The sequence below is a fragment of the Grammomys surdaster genome, unplaced genomic scaffold (genome assembly GCF_004785775.1).
Source record: "Grammomys surdaster isolate TR1022 unplaced genomic scaffold, NIH_TR_1.0 472, whole genome shotgun sequence".
In the NCBI taxonomy this organism is placed as follows: domain Eukaryota; kingdom Metazoa; phylum Chordata; class Mammalia; order Rodentia; family Muridae; genus Grammomys; species Grammomys surdaster.
The window spans coordinates 708660-728368 of record NW_021604891.1 but is presented as its reverse complement, the minus strand read 5'-3'; the positions used below and the strand labels follow the sequence as shown (position 1 = coordinate 728368).

At 38.7% G+C, this 19709-nt stretch overlaps 1 protein-coding gene across 2 annotated transcripts in view; it reads left to right on the top strand.

Annotated features, from left to right (window-relative positions):
- The window catches only part of Ube2q2 (ubiquitin conjugating enzyme E2 Q2), a 52807-nt gene that overhangs the window by 26862 nt on the left and 6236 nt on the right, over nucleotides 1–19709 (top strand). For both annotated transcript variants that reach the window (XM_028781571.1, XM_028781572.1), the window contains exons 5-11: nucleotides 1569–1709; nucleotides 3923–4007; nucleotides 5857–5917; nucleotides 6571–6661; nucleotides 11127–11185; nucleotides 14300–14348; nucleotides 14723–14818. In XM_028781571.1, the coding sequence (XP_028637404.1) occupies nucleotides 1569–1709; nucleotides 3923–4007; nucleotides 5857–5917; nucleotides 6571–6661; nucleotides 11127–11185; nucleotides 14300–14348; nucleotides 14723–14818 (582 nt within the window). The remainder of the gene's footprint in view (nucleotides 1–1568; nucleotides 1710–3922; nucleotides 4008–5856; nucleotides 5918–6570; nucleotides 6662–11126; nucleotides 11186–14299; nucleotides 14349–14722; nucleotides 14819–19709) is intronic.

Here is a 19709-nt window from a genome sequence, read left to right as displayed (position 1 = left end):
GTTGGCAGACCTGAGTGTGGTGTGTTTCAGGCACTGGATGCTGTGGTGTAAGCAAAGGAGAGGTGGCTCCTAGAACACACGACTGGATGGGAGGAGACACATGCTTGTAGGATAAGGTTGTTGGCCAGGAGAACCTAAGCAGAAAGTCACATGCTGTGATGCTGTTTTAGGAGATGATTTGCTGACTGAAATGCAGGTGAAGTGTGTGGATGGAAATGACTTGAGGTTGGAGGAGGAGATGCAGATTACGGAGACATTATTGAAATTCTGAAGAAAACAAATACAGGACAAGAGAGAGAGAAGTCTTCATAACATGAAGCCCCATGTAGAACCTGATTAAGAACAAAATGTCATGGGTGGAAGAAGACCCATTGAGTTTATTTTGTATTGAAGGTAGTCACTGACCTCCAATTCAGATTGCATGAAAAGTGGAGGTAGTGGATAACTCCTTCAGAGATCTTGGTAAGTGAGGCTTAACGCAGTACTCAGATACTTGGAAAAGTTAGGACCAGAAAGCTTGGGGATAGGTTTGTGTGTGTGATACTAGAAAGAGAATGGGTTGTGAAAGATGTTGGTCTGCAGGTGTTTTTCAAATTCTTTTTCTAAAAACTTTGCCCTAAAGTTGTTAAAAGAAAAACAAAATCTCAAGTCTAAACTTTCTGTTTTAGTTCTTATTCTGAGAGCATGGAGATTCTGTATTTTCATGTTTTTCATTTCAGGGTTTTTAATTGATAGAAAAAAAAATTATATTGGCTGTGTCTGCAGCTTGGTTGGTAATGTGCTTGCCTAAGTATGTGCAATGTTCTGGCCTTCATCCCCAAGCACCATATAAAAGTGAGCATGCTGGTACTTGCTACCTATCCTAGCACCACCGGTAGGAGTAGCAGAAGATCAGGGTCATCCTTAACTACATAGGGAGCTTGAGCCAGCCCAAGGTTATATAAAACCTTGGCTCAAAAAAAAAGGAAGGAAAACAAAAAAAGAAATTTAAGCTGGCCAGGCGGTGGTGGCGCACGCCTTTAATCCCAGCACTTGGGAGGCAGAGGCAGGAGGATTTCTGAGTTTGAGGCCAGCCTGGTCTACAGAGTGAGTTCCAGGACAGCCAGGGCTACACAGAGAAACCCTGTCTCAAAAAAAAAAAAAAGCTGATTTTAGTATCCTAATGACCCCATAATGGATAATGGATGATCCATCGAATTAACTGGTTTTTGGTTTGTCTTTTTATGTGAAGATTTTGTTTTTGTAATTATCAGAATGAGATGGGTATAATTATGCCTAAATTAGTTTCTTAGAATGTCTCATATTTGGAGATTTTTAAAGATGGCATATTTGATAATAGTCACAAATTTATGGAACTATGGCATCTGTTGTACTCAATCCAGCTTTTCCACAGGCCGTAAGGTATTAAAGGAGAAAACATTGAGAATGGAATCTGGGACTTTCCTCCTCCTCCTAGAATGGATACATCCTTTCTTTCTTGTATTTTTAAAATTTTATTAAATTTTTTTCTGACATAAGAAACTAGTGAAGAAGAGAACCCTTACTAAGCCTTTGTACTCTCTTTGTAGGATATAGAAGACTTGGATCACTATGAGATGAAGGAAGAAGAGCCTATTAATGGGAAAAAGTCAGAGGACGAAGGGATTGAGAAAGAAAATTTGGCAATATTGGAGAAAATCAGGAAGACTCAAAGGCAAGACCATTTAAATGTAAGTGTGAGTAAGTATCTAGAACCTGAACTTCGTGATTACATAATTACAGATTGGGTAATTCATTTAATTCATTAAGATACCAATTTCAGCTGCCCTTCAGCTTCGATCCTTGACTTAGTGATGGATTCAGTCATTTGTTTTGTTGACCTATGCTGATTGTTGACAGCCACTTTCTACCCTGTTCATCTATCTGTTCTTCACATCTTGAAAACAAACTGTTCTCTGTATAATAATCCTGTGGTGGTTAGTTGTAATTGTCAACTTGACATAACCTTAGAATTAACATGAGAAGACAGTCTCAGTGAGGGATCATCATCTACATTGGATTGGCCTATGGGCACAGCTGTCAAGGAACTGTCTTATTCAGTTAACTGATGCAGGAAGACTCAGCCCACTGTGGGTGACACCATTCCGTAGGTTAGAGAGTCTTGAATTCTGTAGAGAAGACAAAAGCTGAACTGCAAGCAAGCAAGTGAGTGAGAATGTATTTGTTCATTTGTCTCTGCTCTTGACTGTGGATGTGGTATGACTATTTGAAGTTATTTCCTTGACTTCTCCATAGTGATGGTCTGTAACCTGATATTATAGATTGAAATAAACCCCATTCTTTCCCTAAGGTGTTTTTTTTGTTTTGTTTTGTTTTGTTTTGTTTTGGGTCAGGGTATTTTTATGACAGCAACAGAAACGAACGAATGTACAAGAACCTCTCTCTGCATCCTGTTGCTGCTTTACTTACTCCCCTACCATAGGTTCTGTTGTGTTCAGACTCAGTCTCCTAGAAGTATTACTCTGTCTCTGTCCTCCCTTAAACCTAACCTCTGTCTTTTGTACCCTAACCAACCCAAAAGTAACTTTTCTCTTTAGATTTACTTATCCCTGCTCCTTACCTCCAACAGAGTCTGAACTATGTAGTTATGGCTAGTCTAGAACTCTATGTAGACTAGGCTGCGCTTCAATTCAGAAATCTGCCTGCCTCTACCTCTTAAGTGCTAGGATTAAAGGTGTGCACTACTTACCATGCTAGGTGATTTAACATGCCTTTTATGAGAAGTGACATAGCAGTATAAGATGCATAGTTTGGTGAAAAACACGCTTGCTTGGCTTTGGATTGTTCAACTTTAAAATGTAGGCAAATAGTGTATACCTTTTGGATGACTTGTGAAAAATGAAAATGGTGTGTGGGTGGGTGGGATGTGTTGTCAGTCAAGGGAGGTCTGCATCGGCAGTCTGGTTATCTGATACTTACTACTACCTTGTAAGCAGCTTATTAAACTCCATGAAGTCAGGGCCAGCTGCTTTGTTTTAGGCAAACACAGTGAATGGATTGTTATACAAGTTAATGTCAAGAATGAATTATAACAAGTTAGAACAGCTACAAGTTATTGGATACTTTGACATAAGTATGAGGCTAAATACTTTATATTACCTTCCCATTTAATCTTCATAGTATCTTCATTTGCCATTGTAGGGAATAAACATTCTTCGTATTTTATAGATATAAAAACTAGGGCTTAAGACCAGTTCAAGGGCCACGAGATGGCACAGTGGTTAAAGTGGTTGCCTCTCAAGAAGCAAGTATTAGGATTGGTATTTGAATCTCTGGAAGCCATATATACACTTGAGTGTTTGTGGTGGCCAGCCCACAACGCAGTAGGAGGAGACAGGATCCTCTGAGCAAGCTGGCTAATTAAACTAAACTGTTGTTCAGTTAAGAGCCCTTACATCAGTGAGTAAGGTGGGAAGCAACCAAGGATGGTGATCCACTGTCTTGGGCCTGTACATGCGTGGGTACACATGGTACGTGAGTGACTCTACAGCTACGCAAATACACGTGTACCACACATAAATATATTGTAAACATCTAACTAGTTCAAGGTCTCATGACTAGGAAATAGATCTTTGAAACCTTTACACTCAGAGTAAGTATAACCTTCAAACTTTTTGATATTTAAGAAAAAGTATTGTATTTTGTGTAATGTGTGTGGAGGAGAGGGCTGCTTGTCACAGCACACAGTAAGTTAGTGCTGAAATAGTGCTGATAGGAACAAGCAAGACTTGTCTTCAGTTTTCTGTTTTTCTTAACATTTCATAATCCTTTATTCAATCACACTTCTTGACTTCTTAATACTGAGTGGTAGTCAGTTTTACAATGTTACTGTAAAATTTTACATCAGGTTTTGATACCTTAAGCCTTTAATTAATTGTTTCAGGGTGCGGTGTCTGGGTCAGTACAAGCATCAGATAGACTCATGAAGGAGCTCAGGGACGTCTACAGATCACAGAGCTACAAGGCAGGTGAGACCCTGGCTCTGCTGGCCGTTTGCTTCTTTACATGGAGTGTTGTTTCTCTTTTGCTTTCCTTTGGGGAGTGATGGGGGACCATTTAGCACAAACTTTTTTTTTTTTTTTTTTTGGTTTTTCGAGACAGAGCTTCTCTGTGTAGCCCTGGCTGTCCTGGAACTCACTCTGTAGATCAGGCTGGCCTCAAACTCAGAAATCTGCCTGTCTCTGCCTCCCAAGTGCTGGGATTAAAGGCGTGCGCCACTACCGCCTGGCACAAACTGTTTTTGAACTCACTATTTTTCTGTTTGGTCATGATGGGGTTAGATATGTGTGCCATTACACCAACTTTGTGCCATTTTCTGTAATATAGATAGACAGAGCTGGAAATTTTTATTCATGTTATTTTAGAGATGTGAAACTCAGGTTTAATGAAATTCTAAAAGATAAAAGAGATAAAATGAGTTTATCTTTTTGTTTGTATTTTTACTTTTTGAGACAGGGTTTTTCTGTGTATCTCTGGCTGTCCTAGAACTTATTCTGGCCTCAAACTCAGGCTGGCCTTGAACTCAGAGGTCCACCTGCCTTTGCCTTCCAAGTGCTGAAATTAAAGATGTGTGCCACCACTGCCCAGTGAGTTTATCTTTTGTATTTAAAAAAAAAAAAAAATTACAGAGGCTGGAGAGATGGCTCAGCAGTTAAGAGCACTGACTGCTCTTTCAGAGGTCCTGAGTTCAATTCCTAGCAACCACATGGTGGCTCACAACCATCTGTAATGGGATCTGATGCCCTCTTCTGGTGTGTGTTTGAAGACATTGACAGTGTACTCACATACATAAATAAATCTTAAAAATAAAATAAAATTACATTTTTTTGCCCTTTTTTCCTGATGGAGATATAACGTATGATTTTTATTTTCTGGTGAGTTCAAAAAAAGCATGAATAATACTACTTTTAAAAATAAGCAAGATTAATGTATTTTATTGTACAAGGAAAACTTGATTGATTTATTTTCATACTTTTCTTATTTTGAAACAACTTACAATAGAGGTGGTATTCTTTTTAAAATTGATGGATTTCATTCATTTCATAATTCCATGAAAAAATATTCTTTTTCAGGGCTGTAGCTCTTTGGTAGAATACTTGCCCAGTTGACATGGGGCCCTGGGATTCAGTCTTCAAAAGCAGGAATTTTTTTAAACAGATAGTAAGATTTGTGTATTGTAGAGCCCGAGGGAAAAATATATTGCTGTTGTGTTAATAAAATAATAACCAATTTAGGAATAATTGGTTCAGTTATTTTGGATTTGTTAAAAGAATAATACAGAGTTGTTTAGAAGACTGATATTAAGAGCTAGAGAGTACTTAAGAGCACTTCACGCTTTTGGAAAGGACCCAAGTCCAATTCCCAGACCTCGTGTCAGGTGGCTCACAGCGCCTCTAACTCCCACTCTAGGGTACCTGACACCTATGGCCTCCATAGGACGTACACAGGTGGTATGTATACATTGACACAGACATATAATGCAAATGCTAAAAAGAATAAACTTACATGCATGCTTTAAAAAGGGTGACAGAAAAAAGATGTCTCATAAAAGTGAAGATTAAAGTAATATATATATAGAAAGACTTCATTTTCTTAGAAGTGAATATATTCGTAGAACTATTACTTGCATAATGTATGTTTTTCAGTGAAAATGAGTACTAAGCAGTTTTTAAAAATCCATTTGAGTATCTTTTAGTTGATAGCTTTAGTTATTCTGATAGTGAAGATTTGCTGTTATTACTGTTTTGTATATTTAGAGTTAACTTACACCAGAGTAATGGAAATGAAGAGTAACCAGTGTGCCCTATGTCTCCACAGGGATTTATTCAGTGGAGCTAATAAATGACAGCTTATATGACTGGCATGTCAAACTACATAAGTAAGTACCTTTTGTCAGTTTCATAGTTTTGTATTATGCATTTGCTTGGACAGTACTGCTGTGGAAGTAGTTGTTAAGTTACTAAAGTAAGCTCGTTCTCAGGCTCATTGGGAGAGTCAGACAGTGGGGAATAATAGGCAGGCAGGAAGTGTTGGACAAGTTTATGAGATTTTTAACAGTTTACAAACTGTATTCAAGTAGCATGAGCCTGTGATTCTGTTTATGTTTGAAATAAGATTTAGGCAGTACATAGAAAAGAGTTATAGAAAAAATGTTTTTATAGTGATTTACTTTTGGTGGTTTTATTGGTGGTAAATTTCTTTCCTTAAACTTAGTTAAAAATACAATTTTAGGAAAGAATATTGCCAAAATGTTTTTCAGTCGTTTGAAAAGTTATGTGTATCTAACTGTTGTTCTTTGGAATAACTGTTAACTTCAGATTCCCTTTGTTCCCAAGGAGTGATTGATTTTTTTTTTTTTTCTTTTTCTTTTTTTTTTTTTTTTTTTTTTCTGGTACTATGGAGCTCTTTAGGACTTCTGTTTAGAACTTACCTTGGAGGCTCTATTGTCCCTTTTGGACTGGTTCAATTAGAGCTTAGTAAGAAAGGTTTCTCTAATCTTGTTTGAACTGGCTTTTGTTTTGTTATTCTTAGGGTTGACTCTGATAGTCCTTTGCACAGTGATCTTCAGATCTTAAAAGAAAAAGAAGGCATAGAATATATTTTGCTTAACTTCTCTTTTAAGGTAAGAACATTGCAATGGGATTCCATGGTTTTCTAGTGGGAGTATGTAAGTGGCTCAGCTGTTTTGGAGAACAATTTGGTAAAGTAGAAGATATTCATACCATATAGTTCAGGATTTTTTTTCTTCCCTTTTTTTTTTTTTTTTTTGAGACAGGGTCTCACTGTGTAGCCTAAAACTTGCTATCTAGACTAGAGTAGCTAGCCTCAGACTCTCAGAGGTCTGCCTGCTTCCCTCTAACTCCTGAATTAAATGTAGCTACTGACTTTGGCTAGTTAAGGAGTTGTCAAGGTGTATACTCCACAAGAGACAAATGCTTAGACACTAGGAAACACACAAGAATGTGTAGAGCAACATTGTTTGTCATAATCGCAACCAGAATAATCCAGTTACAGTAAATTGGAGAATGTGGCATCCATAAGATATATTGACAAGATATAGGTCAGTCTTCTATATAGTATATATAAGTAGAAGAAATTAGACTTAGACCCTAGCTGTTTTGTGTAGTTCCATTTATACAGAATTCAAAAATTGTAAAATTAGTATTGTATAGGGCATGCATTGTCAGTGCAGGCAAGGGAAAACTGATCCTGTAAATGAAATATTCTTAGGCATTAGAATGGGGTTTAGCCAGAAAACATATTTCTCTTGTGCTAAAATCCCATGGGGCTGGGGACCCTGGTAAACCTAGGAAAAACATTTCTTTCAGAAAAGAAAGCTCAAAACACTGAAGTCGGAGTTTATACCTGGGTATCAGAACCAGAGAGCAAAGATGTGATCACCACAAAGAGTTGCTGAGTAGACAGAGACATATTTGGGCTTCCTGTTGGTCACGTGGGCATCCTGTTTGCAATAGTTCCTAAAGGTTTCCCTATATATTTATGTTCCTTTTGGAAATACTTAGTAATTTTGAAGATGTTAAAAATAAAGAATAGTAATGGGCTCTAGATAAAATGTTAGTGATTTAATGTATAATACGGTAAAATCTAGTGATTGAAAATGTCAGCTAGATTGAGGTGTTTTTGAGGACTTATGGTGAAGTGATTCAGGGCTGCCGCTGTGAGTTGAGGGGAGAATTCGTGCAGCAGTTGTCTCCGTTGTTTTAAAATCACAGTGTTTGTCCACAGTAGTTTATCCAAGTGACTTTGAATTTCCTCATGCTGATTAATTAAGGGTTTGGATTTGCAGTCCTCTCTGGGGAAAAGGGGTTGTCAGACTTTCAAGAACATACTGAAAAGCCTACAGTCTCTGAGATAGGCTCTTTGTGCTGTAAACCAGCCACAGGAGGCTTTACTTGAGGGCATAGTTGGTCTGTTGAGCTTCTTGTTTTATCTTAACAGTTAGCTCCCTTTCCTTAGCACTGGCTGATTGTGTGTGTGTGTATATATATCTGGCAGACTAGTTGGAAGCTTTTACTTAATCTTAGAAATGATGCAGAGCTTATATATGGCATTGGTGCTAGAGGTGACACAGGTGGATTTAAGATGTTTTGGAGGAAGAAAACATAGACATTAAAGAGTATTGTCTTTATACTTAGAATTTGTAAAAAGCTTTATTAGTTGAATCCCAGAGCACAGTTTATGGAGAAGCCTCTAGGCTCTGAAATAGAATTACTTTCTGAAATTTCTGAAACTGAAGGTAGTTCTCAGACAAAAAGAGGTTTTAGTTACTCATCTGGGATCATGTATTTAAAGAAAGATCTATTCTAATAGTAGTTTTGCTCTTCCAAGCTTTGTATCTATGCTTTTATTATACTGTTAAATTATAGGTAGATTTAAAAGTAGATAAAACTGTCACTGAGTTGGCATCTTATATTTTCTAACTTGCAGTAGAAATGTAGGGTGATCTAGGTGAGCCACTAGACCCCTGTCCTCTGCCTGGAGGGCTTGTCATTTTCCACTTGTTTTCTTGGAAGTCATTGCATGAGACATGTTTGTTCCTATCTTGCCTCAAAATGAGCTTTTTAGAAAGCTTTACTTCCTGTTGTTTAAGCATAAAAATTAGATGTAATTTCTGTTAGACTCCCTTGGCCTGCCTTCATGAGGAGCAGGAAGCCATTTCCCTATCCAGCTGCTGTAGGAAATTAGAGGGAGCTTTCCTGTCCTGGACCATCGAGGAACTAATATCTAACAACACACTTGGCTACTTTAGCTTCTGTCTGTGTACTATCAGACGACTCTCACCTTTTTAAAGCTGGAGTGGGGCAGGGTCTCTGACTAACCTGGAGTTCTCTAGTGTGTCTAGACTGGCTGGCCAGTGAGCTCAAGAGATCCCCCTGTGCTGGAAACACAGGCTTGTGCCAGCATACCTGATTGTCATCTTTGGTTCTGAGGCTGGAGCTCAGGTCCTTGTGCATGCACAGCCATCTCCTCAGCACCACGTCTGACTTTTGAAGCAGCTTATCCATTGTATTGAAAGTTACTATTGCTAGTTAGTATATTATAGGTGATTTTCTACTTGTCTTTCTTGTTTTGTACCTCCCTCCCCCTGCCTCGTTCCCTATTGGATTTTCTTAGGACTCCTGTTTCCTACCTTTTAATCTTAGTATATATAGTTACATATTCTGTTGTTACTCATCCTCTATATATCCTTGAATTGTCAAAGTCCAGTATTTGTTTTTTGCCTCTGTAATCTCATAGCCTTTGAGCAGTGGTTCTCAGACTTCCTAATACTGTGACCCTTTAATACAGTTTCTCATGTTGTGGTGACCCCCAACCATAAATTTTTTTTTATTACTTAATAACTGATTTTGCTAAGTTATGAAACAATGAGTATCTGATGTACAGGGTATCTGTTATGTGAGATTGGTTGAGAGGCACTGCCTTAGAATGTTTGGGTTTGTGTTCTCAATACATGCATTTACATTCTCTCCTTGGAGTCTGAGACCAACCAAATTTGGAATTTTCTTTTTCTTTCTTTTTCTTTTTTTTCTTTTTTTTTTTTTTTGATTTTTTGAGACAGGGTTTCTCTGTGTAGTCCTGGTTGTCCTGGAACTCACTCTGTAGACCAGGCTGGTCTCGAACTCAGAAATCCGCCTGTCTCTGCCTCCCAAGTGCTGGGATTAAAGGCGTGCGCCACCACCGCCCGGCTTTTTTTTTCTTCTTCTTCTTTTTTTATTTTATTTTATTTTTTATTTATCTTTTTTTTTTAATTTGGAATTTTCATGCTCTTTATTCTCTCAGGTTATATCTAGCATTATCTTTTTTTCTGCCTAAAAATATTGTTAAGTATTTCTTTTAGTATGGCTGTACACATGGGAAAATGCATCTGTTTTATTCCTTTTTCTTTGAGACGAAGTCTTATGAGTCACAGACTGGTCTCACACTTGCTAACCTCTTGTCCTGCTTCCTGATTGCGCGGGTTACAGGTATATGCTGCTTTGCTTGGCTTTTATTGCATTTTTGAGGAATACAGATTTTTAGGTTGGCAAGTTGTCAACTCCTTTCTTATCATTGAAGATTCTAGTCTTTCCTGAAAGTGCTTACAAAGGCCAAGCATTGAGAAGTCTTTGAAAACTAACTTCTCATCCATTTTTCTTGTCCAATTCTTTCTTCTAAGACTCAAACATGTGATAAACATTGTGTCATTAATTTCTGCATTTTCCACCTTTATACCTTTTTGGGTCTTTTCTTTCGTAACTTCATTCTGGATGTTTGTTATCTGTTTTCCCGTTTACTGAATCTCTTTTCTGCAGTTAGTCACCCATTGGGTTGCTAGTTCCTGCTGCTGTGGCTCCAGATTCCAGAATCTTTATGGATTCTGTCGTAATGATACACAGTTCTGCTGTGGTTTGGTTTCATCTTCTCTTCCTTCCAGATATTCAGCAGTTACTGTAATATGTGCCTGTTGACTCTGTCTCATTGTGTTGTCCCATGTCTAAGTCTTAGCAGTGATGAACATTATGCGTGAGAGATTGCAGAGGAGGGTTGCAGTGATGTGTTCTTCCCCAGGACGGAGTAACATTTGCCATGTCAGGGCCACAGACAGTAGGATATCTAGACAATCAGTGATGGAGATTCCTGAGAGCCAGACTTGACTCCCTGTGAGGGAAGTTGGCTTTTAGTCCCTCAGGGCCCATCCTGACAAACTGAAAGTCCCCAGGCCTCTCTTTGGTGTGCTGCAGCTCCAGCTTTTGCCTCCCTGGCTGCAAGTCTGCATTCTGTTGTTTGTTGATCTCTTCCATTCCTCTTCTGTACTGGGAAAAAGGCCTCTCCCAGGGCCGACCACACCATGCTGCTTAATGTATGGTGTGGGTTAGTGCAGCTCTGCTCTGTTCTGTCCTGACCTGAGTCTCTGATTTGATGGCTTTGTTGTTGTTACTTGTTCTCATCTGTCCTGTGGTACTAATTTCACTTTCATGACCAGGTAATAAGAGGATACATTCCTTTATTGATTATTTGAAAACCTTCTGAATAATGGAAAGTTAAAAATGATGTTCTTAAAATTGATTAAACTTACACTTTTTTAGGATAATTTTCCATTTGATCCTCCGTTTGTTCGAGTGGTGTTACCTGTTCTCTCAGGAGGGTAAGTTTACATACTTATTTTTTTGAGATCATATGTGACAGAGTCCTTTGTAGAACTAGCTGGAGCCTGGGAAGTCAGGATTGCTGGACTTGACACAGGATGCTGTGTCAGGTAGGTTGAAGGGACTTGAGAACTTAGATTTCTAAGAAGTTCTCAAATGAAACTAATAGCACATTCAGAACCATAGGTGCAAATTAGTTACTTATAAGCAGACATCTTAACGGAGTTTATTTATAGGTATTGACCCTTTAGAAATGGGTTTTAGCTGAATATACCTGCCTGTAATCTCAATCTGTCAGAAACTGGAGGATTGTGAGTTCCAAGCCAGCCTTAGCTATGAGGTAGGTCTGAGCCTGCCAGAGAGATCCATCCAAATCTGTATCTGGATATTAGTTAATATTGTCAATATATATCAAGATAGTGTTTCTCTGTATAGCCCTGGCTGTCCTGGAACTCACTCTGTAGATCAGGCTAGCCTCAAACTCAGAAATCCGCCTACCTCTGCCTCCCAAGTGCTGGGATTAAAGGCATGTGCCAACACTACCCGGCAAAAAATGTTTTTCAAATGTAAAGTATGCTTGAGGATTTCAGGAAAGTTACAGTTACCGTGGTTCTCACAGGCCTGTGATGCTGAGTGCAGTCACAATGATAATCGGTAACCTGCCATGGGGCTGATCATTATTACTTAATACAATTGACTGGTGATTGTCATACAGCCATACTGAATTTTGTCTTGCTTCTTTTTGTAGTTAGGAAGATATGGGAGGCATGAAAAAGATCAAGTTAATTATGAAATTCCCATATGGGCGTCATTAAACTATTTGTGGGGAGCAGGGGAGATAGCTCGATTGCTTAGAGTAGTTGTTACTCTTGGAAAAGACCCAAAGTCAGTTTCTAGCACCCATGTGAAGTGACTTACAACTACCTGTTACTTTAGCTCCAAGAGATTTAATACCCCCTTCTGGCCTCTGCAGTCATATATACACACACATGAATGAAAATAAAATAAATCCTTTGAGAGTTTTCAAGTCTTCAGCTAATTTTACTTTGTGAGATGATTTCTATTGTAATGATAAAATCTTAAAACATTGCCCATAAGCTGATAATTTCTGTATTTGAGACAGTAGTAGTGACTCCTAGAGTTCAGATCTTCTCAGAAATAGTCTCTTGTAATATATAGATGTGTAAAACAGATATATAATTTTTTTGTTTTTGAGATCACATCCTGGTAAAATTTGTCAGTATAGTCAGAATATGTGTGACCTGATGTTGGATGTATAATACTGCACAACTGGCCGTATGTCTGTAAAGCTCAGGATAAACAAATCCGTGTTTCTGCTGTGTCGAGCCATTTCAATGTCTACAGTACAGTCGAGGAGTACTTCTAAGATGACTCAGGTGGTGCCTAGGCCTGCTCCTTCGCTACATCTCCCAGAAAGCTCCGTGGTATATTAGGCATTTTGGACATCAGGGTCAATGATACTTATTCCAAATGGACTTGTTGAAGACTTGGTGTGATTTTTCCGCAAAGTCACTAAATAACAGCTCCTAAATCTGTTTTCCACAAAATCACTGAATAACTTCTAATTTTTTTTTTGGCCTGTTGGCATCTGAGAAGATGGCATCCTCTGGTTTGCTGTCTGTGAAATGTTCTTTTAGAGACCCAGAGTTCCGAGTGATGCTTAGCAAGGCTGACGTGATCCCTTAGAAATGTGGCTGCTGCTTCTGGCAGACGGTTTCAGTGCTGATGACAAACACTGTTAGATGCGTTGAGAGCACAGGCTCAGAGGGCACAGACAAGGATGTTTAAACACTGCCTGCACGCATCTGGGTTAGGCAGTGAAGGGAGTTTTTCTACCATAAAGCCCAGGGGTATTTTTGGAAGGAGAATATTAGGTAACCTAGCCAAATATTTACATATACAAAATAAACATAGGGTGGAAATATGGTGTATCTCTTGCTCATAACACCAGCCCCTTCCTAGCCAAGTATATCATCATTAAACATTTTTATAGTTTAGTGTTGCTATAACATTGTAAATTCTTTAACAAGTCTTTTTTCTCCCTCCTTCCTTTGGTAAGCATATTTAACTGTGAATATTGGATCCATCTCTCATTAACTGGTATATAGGAAAAAGGAAATAATGATTTAAAAAAATGTTCTAGGAATGGAAGAGATGGTTCAGTTGGTAAAATGCTTGCTGAGAAATTAGGACCTGAGTTGACATTACTAGACCCCACGTATAGTCTGCGAATGATGGCTTACTCCAGTAACCTGAGCACTGGGGAGGTGGGGAAAGGAGAATCCTTGAAGCTGTCTGGCTAGGTTCATCGAGAAACCCTGTCTTAAACTGTATAGTGGATAGCTGGATTTATGTCGAGCCTCCACAGTGTATAACACACACACACACACACACACACACACACACACACACACGAGGAAAAGCACCTAGAGTGATGGGTCTGACCTAAAGACTATAACTGAGATCCTATTGTCACAGGATCACATGACAGAAGACCTGATGGGAAGAGGAGTGAGGTAGGAAAGCAAAGTGAGGAAAAACCAAAGTGGCTTCTTTCATAGCGCAGCTACTTAAAGAAGAAAAACTATTGGTTGATCTAAAACAACAATCTAAGAATCTCAGAATCTTAAATTTTATGAGTCTCTAAAAATGGAGGCATGTTACGAGGTGTGTGGCCTCTACTCTGCCTTCTCAACAAAACCCTGAAGATTGAGACTGTACAGCTAGCTGTCAGTAACTGTCAGCAGAGTTGTCAGCCTTGCAACAGGGCGCAGAGAAAGCTCCGGAGCCTGAAGAACATGAGTGTCTGCTAAAAAAACAGATTCTTTTGCTCCTGTTCTCTGGGATGTTTGGAGCTAAGTTTTTAGTTTTTGACATCAGAAAAGATGATTAGTATTCTGTTCAGCTTGTTTGACAAGTTGATTATATTAGAGAACTAACTGTAAACAATAGAGGCTGGTTGCAGTCTTATGTCTCTAACACAGGATTTTATTTTTATATGTTACTGTCTAATTCTGTGTGAGTACTAACTATCTTACCAATGATTCAGAAGCTAAAGGGGATTTTGTATCCTTGTTTTCCCTTTTCTAAAGGTACGTGTTGGGTGGAGGAGCACTGTGTATGGAACTTCTCACAAAACAGGTAACTCTGTGTGTGATTCTTAGCCTTAGTGGACTGTTTCCATATGTATGCTGGGTTCTAAGAGGAAAGTCCTTAAATGTAGTAGCACTTACTCTTACAAACAAGCTCAAAGTAACGTGGTAAACTGTCATTGTCCTTGGAGCCTGTTCCATGCTGGAACAGCCACCGAGAGTGATGATTATCTATTCAGTGACATTTAGAACTCAGGATTGTTTGTGAGATTCTGGAAGTGGCCCAGTGTTTTTCCTGTCACTACAGATTTGTTAGCACTGATTTGCTGTTGTTGGGTTCCTCCTCTGTGCTGTTTTGTTAGGTTTTTCGGATGGGAATTGTGAAGACCACTGAGTTTTAGATGCACCTTGTTCTTCCTGCAGGGCTGGAGCAGTGCCTACTCAATAGAATCTGTCATCATGCAGATCAATGCCACCTTAGTGAAAGGCAAAGCCCGGGTACAGTTTGGAGCAAATAAGGTACTTGACTAAGAACTCCATAGACATGCTAGGATGCTCAGGCTATCATGCCTTACATCTGAGGCATCTTCCTATCTTGATTCTATTTTTAAAATTTATTTTTATGTCTATGAGTGTTTTGCCTACGTGTATGTGTCTACATCATGTGTGTGCCTGGTGTCCTCTGAGGTGAGAAGAGGGCATTGGATGAACTATAGTCATGGACAGTTGTGAGTTACCATGTGGGTGACTGGAATTGAACTCAGGTCCTCTTCAAGAAAAAGTCCTCTTGTTCGAGGCCAGCCTGGTCTACAGAGTGAGTTCCAGGACACCCAGGGGTAAACACAGAAACCCCATGTCGGTGGGGTGGGCCCACCCCTCTCACCCCAAAAGAAAAAAGTACTCTCAACTGTGAAGTAATCTCTCCAGCACCCCCAACCCCCCATTGTAGTTCTTTTTGAGACTGTTTATTTCATTTTTTTATTTGGTTTTCTTGTTTTAGAAAAGTGTAGGTAGAAAACATACATGTGTTAAGAGAAGATACTCATTACAGTTCCCTTAACCGCACTGTCTTTCATAGTCACAGACATGTTTAGAGTTTGAGCTTATTATTGCTAAATATGATGCACCAAGTAAAAATTCTGGGTGAACTTTGAGGTTTCTCCAAACTGGAACCAAGTTAGCATCGTTAATTTTCAGCTAGTGTGTCTATGCTGGTCTCTATTCTAATCTAAATCATTAACCTTTTCAGTCCTTTCACAACCTAAGAGAAATTGTTCTGTTGTCTGATTGTATAGATAAGGAAACTGAGGCACACGGGGTCTGAGAACTCCTACTACAGTCATGGGGTCAAGACAAGAGTTTCAGTCTGGCAGGCATAGTCTGCACTTATTCACTGAGTTGTGTGCTGAATTTACTTTACTAGGATGCTCCTTCTAGGTGGGATTGTAGTTATTTTTAGGTATTTATTTAGGTATTTGTTTTGAAAAAACCTTTTGTGATGGAAATCAGCCTTGGTCTGATTGATGTTTTTTGCATAGTGAATGTTTCCCCTAAAGTTCTTTGTAAATTTGCACTGTTTATTCAAGTAGTATGATTTCTATTTACACTGTACTTCAAATCATGAGATTGTTTTAGAATGTTAATCCAAAGAAAAAGAAAAATTTAAAAGATCATTTAAGAAATCATTATTTGGGGTGATAGTGTTGCTTTTAGCAACTGTTTTTTTTTAAAATCTGGAACAAAAATGCCATTTGTTTAGAATCTAGAAGTTAAGCAGCTCACCAGTGTTTAATAATTCATATCAAACCAGCATTTATTTATTTATTTATTTTGTTCATTTGCTTGTTTCTGAAGACAGGGTTTCTTTGTGTGCCCTGGCTCTCCTGGGACTCACTCTGTGGACCAGGGTGGCTTAAAACTCAGAGATCCACCTGTCTCTGCTTCCTGAGACCTGGGATTAAAGACATGCACCATTACCAATGGGCCAGACCAACATTTCTTAACAGTATATGTGAATCTATGTTTTTATCTTAATGTGTCAATAAAATGGTTATGTAGTATAATTAATTTTTTTTTAATATTTGCTCATGCAAAGTTCCTAAAGTAAATAATACACAAAAACTTGAAAAGGTAATTTGTAATTTTGAGTACTTCAAAATAAGGACTGACATGTTCTTCAGTGCTTTCTTTCTGGCATCTATTTATATAGAGGATTTGATGTATGTAAATTTTAATAATTTTTAAAAAATTTACACGTTTTTCATTTTAAAAGAAAATTAGAAAGGCATAAAACAGTGATATTTTTTTCTTTCGTTTTGGGTAATTGAAATTTACCTGTATACTGTGCAGACTTTCTTCTCCTGAGAGCTATGTATCAAGTCAATACAGCAGGGAAAGTTATCTATCGTTTTGAAATTCTAGAACCATTTCAATTGCTTTAAACCTGCATGCTTTTTTTTTTTTTTATGTTTTCTTGTCAAGTAAGAAAAAGCATTATACTTAAGATGCTAAGTCAGGCTGCTGAGTATTTTTGTATATTGAAGTACATTGCTTAAGTGTGCAGATCTTTTTGAAATTTTATTATGTAAACTATAGCACGTACTAAGATGGCTGTAATGACATAGCTTATAGAATCTTTTGAGACCATCATCCTGTGTGCTGGCTTTTGTTCATGGTTGACTGAGTCTTTATGTGGTTAGTACATTAGAAGATAAATTCAGTGAGATGTTTAGGGTAAAATCTCACTCTTTTTTTTTTTTAAACTAAAAAATATTGTCAGCTAAGAAAGTGGAAACTTTGTACAATATAATAGAATTCCTGAATTCTGAACTCTGCAGGTAATAGTCTAATCATTAACTTAAAAAAAAAAAAACCCACAAGAATCTGACATAGTGATTCATGTCTATAGTTCTGGCAGTTGGGATGCTGTGCCAGGCTAGCCTGGGCTATGTAGTGAGGCCCCTGCGTCAAAAATACTAAAACTCTAAACAATCAAAAGAGAAAGCTGGATGGTGAGATGGCTCAGTGGGTAAACACATTTGCTACCAAGCCTGAGAAGAGGACCTGAGTTCAATCCCAGTGGGAGAACTTATTTTCAAGGTCATCCCAACCTTCATGTTTATGTTATGGTACATGTCTCTCCCTTTGTTTTCCCCAGATACACATACATAAATGTGACAAAAAAGGAAGATACAGAGCTGAGTTAGATGACTCAGCTTTTTTTTTTTTTTTTTTTCCAAGACAGGGTTTCTCTGTATAGCCCTGGCTGTCCTGGAACTCACTCTGTAGACCAGGCTGGCCTCAAACTCAGAAATCCGCCTGCCTCTGCCTCCCAAGTGCTGGGATTAAAGGCGTGCGCCAATACCACCTGGCTGACTCAGCTTTTAAGAACAATTGCTGTTCTTAACGGAGAATCTGTGGCAGCCAGCTCACAATTGCCTCTAGCTCCTATTCTAGAGGGATCTGAGGCCTCTGGCTTCTGGGTATCTGCACTTATGTATACATACTAGACATAAAGACACATATACATATAATTAAAAATAATAAAAGTCAGTCTTTAAAGGGCCAGCAAGTTGATTCATGGGATAGAACTGCTGCCACGCAGACCTGATGAACCAAGTTTATTTACAGTAGATGAAGAGAACTGTCTCCTGAAAGTTGTCCTCTGATCTCCATGTGCCTGAACACACACATATTTATATATTCTCTTCTTCTTCCTCCTCTGCCTGCCTGCCTCTGTTTCAACTAAAAGAAATTGCTTACATTTGCAGCCGGTGAGGTAGTTAAGTAGGCAGGCCTGACAGCCTGAGTTTGAATCACAGAAACCATGTTAAAAGTGGAAGTAGAGAGCCAGCTCCACAGAACTGTCTTCTGATTGCCACACGTGCTGAAGCACAGGTGCTCACACAAAACAACAGTACATATTTTAAATTGTGTTAAAAATATCTTTTGACCTGTGTGGGTGGGTACATGTGTCTGTAGTGGGGGCAGCAGTGGGGTGGGAGGGAGAGCCGTGTAAATATCAGTATAGACTGTCGTTACAGGAACAGTCACGTGCTAATAGCCAGTGATACTGATGAGGGGTTTGTGAAATACCAGTAGAGTTGTTAAAAATGAGGTTAGTATTTTGTGCTCTTTAACTTTCTTTTTGTCATATATTTATTACTTTAGAATTTTTAAAATATTTACATTTGATCTTAGTCAAAAAACCACGATGTGATATTTGTATTATATTGTCATATGTTGGTTCAAAGTAATTGAATGTGCTTGCATTTTAAAAAGCTGAATTAACTGATACATTTGCTAGAAATCTGAGTTGTTCTCAGTCGACATGATTGAGGCCAGGTTGGATTAATGGGGCTGAGAACGTGGTAGCTTTGTACAGACAAGAGCCTATGAAGATGGAAGTATAGTCTTGCCATCGGCTCTCCTATTCCCCGACAGTGTTTAGCCGGAAGGAGTAAGAACAAACCATGGAGTTAGAAGGATGTAGGCCAGGCTGTTTCCTGTTCAATTACTAGGAAATTACTAGTCTGTAGCACTAACTTGAGACTAAGTAATAAATCCTTTCAGAGTATGGGCCTGTTTGTAGAAAGGTAGTTCCCAGCACTTGGAAAGCTAAGGCAGGAAGATTGCAAATTTGAAGCCATCTGGGCTACATTGTGAGTCTAGACTCAACTGGGCTGTATAAGGAGACCCTATGTTCAAAACTATTAATAAAGCTAGCTACTGTGCTAAACATGCGTGTTACACAGTGGAGTCCTGGAACACACAGCCTTGGGGCAGTGCGGACCCTGTTTCTGCAATCAGGATAGGAACCTTCTGTTGCTTCCACTTACTGTAGAACCCGTCATAATGGTCATAAGCCCAGGAGTGAGTTTGTCATTGTTTCCAGTGCTAGGGAGTGACTAAGCCCCAGCCCTGTATCCACAAGTGAGTTGTGGTGCCAAATACAGGAGCCTGATTCTCCACAGGGACTGTTCTGATCCCATGGTAGCTGCACTCTCAGCTCTCACCAGAAGCAGACTCATCCTCTAGAGAAAAGTGTTTCTAATTGAAGCTTGTAGGCTTCCCGTAGATTAAAATCAAATAAATGGGGAATTCAGATCACAACTAGGCCACCCAGACACAGAATTGACAAAAATGTGAATGTTACATACATGTCCCCAAGGACTGGTTCTTAAAATAATCAGATCACAAGATAGGGAAAAGGGCTGGGGTTGTAGCTGAGTAGAAGAGTGCTTACTTAGCATGCGTTCAATCCCAGCACCTCAAAACAAAACAAAACAGAAACTGTAGTTATTTGAAGTGCAATAAAATAGTTGTATAAAATGTCAGAGGGAGAAAATATCTAGGTAAATGGTCATATGCTTCTAACTCCAGCACTTAAGAGGAGACAGAGGAAGGAGGA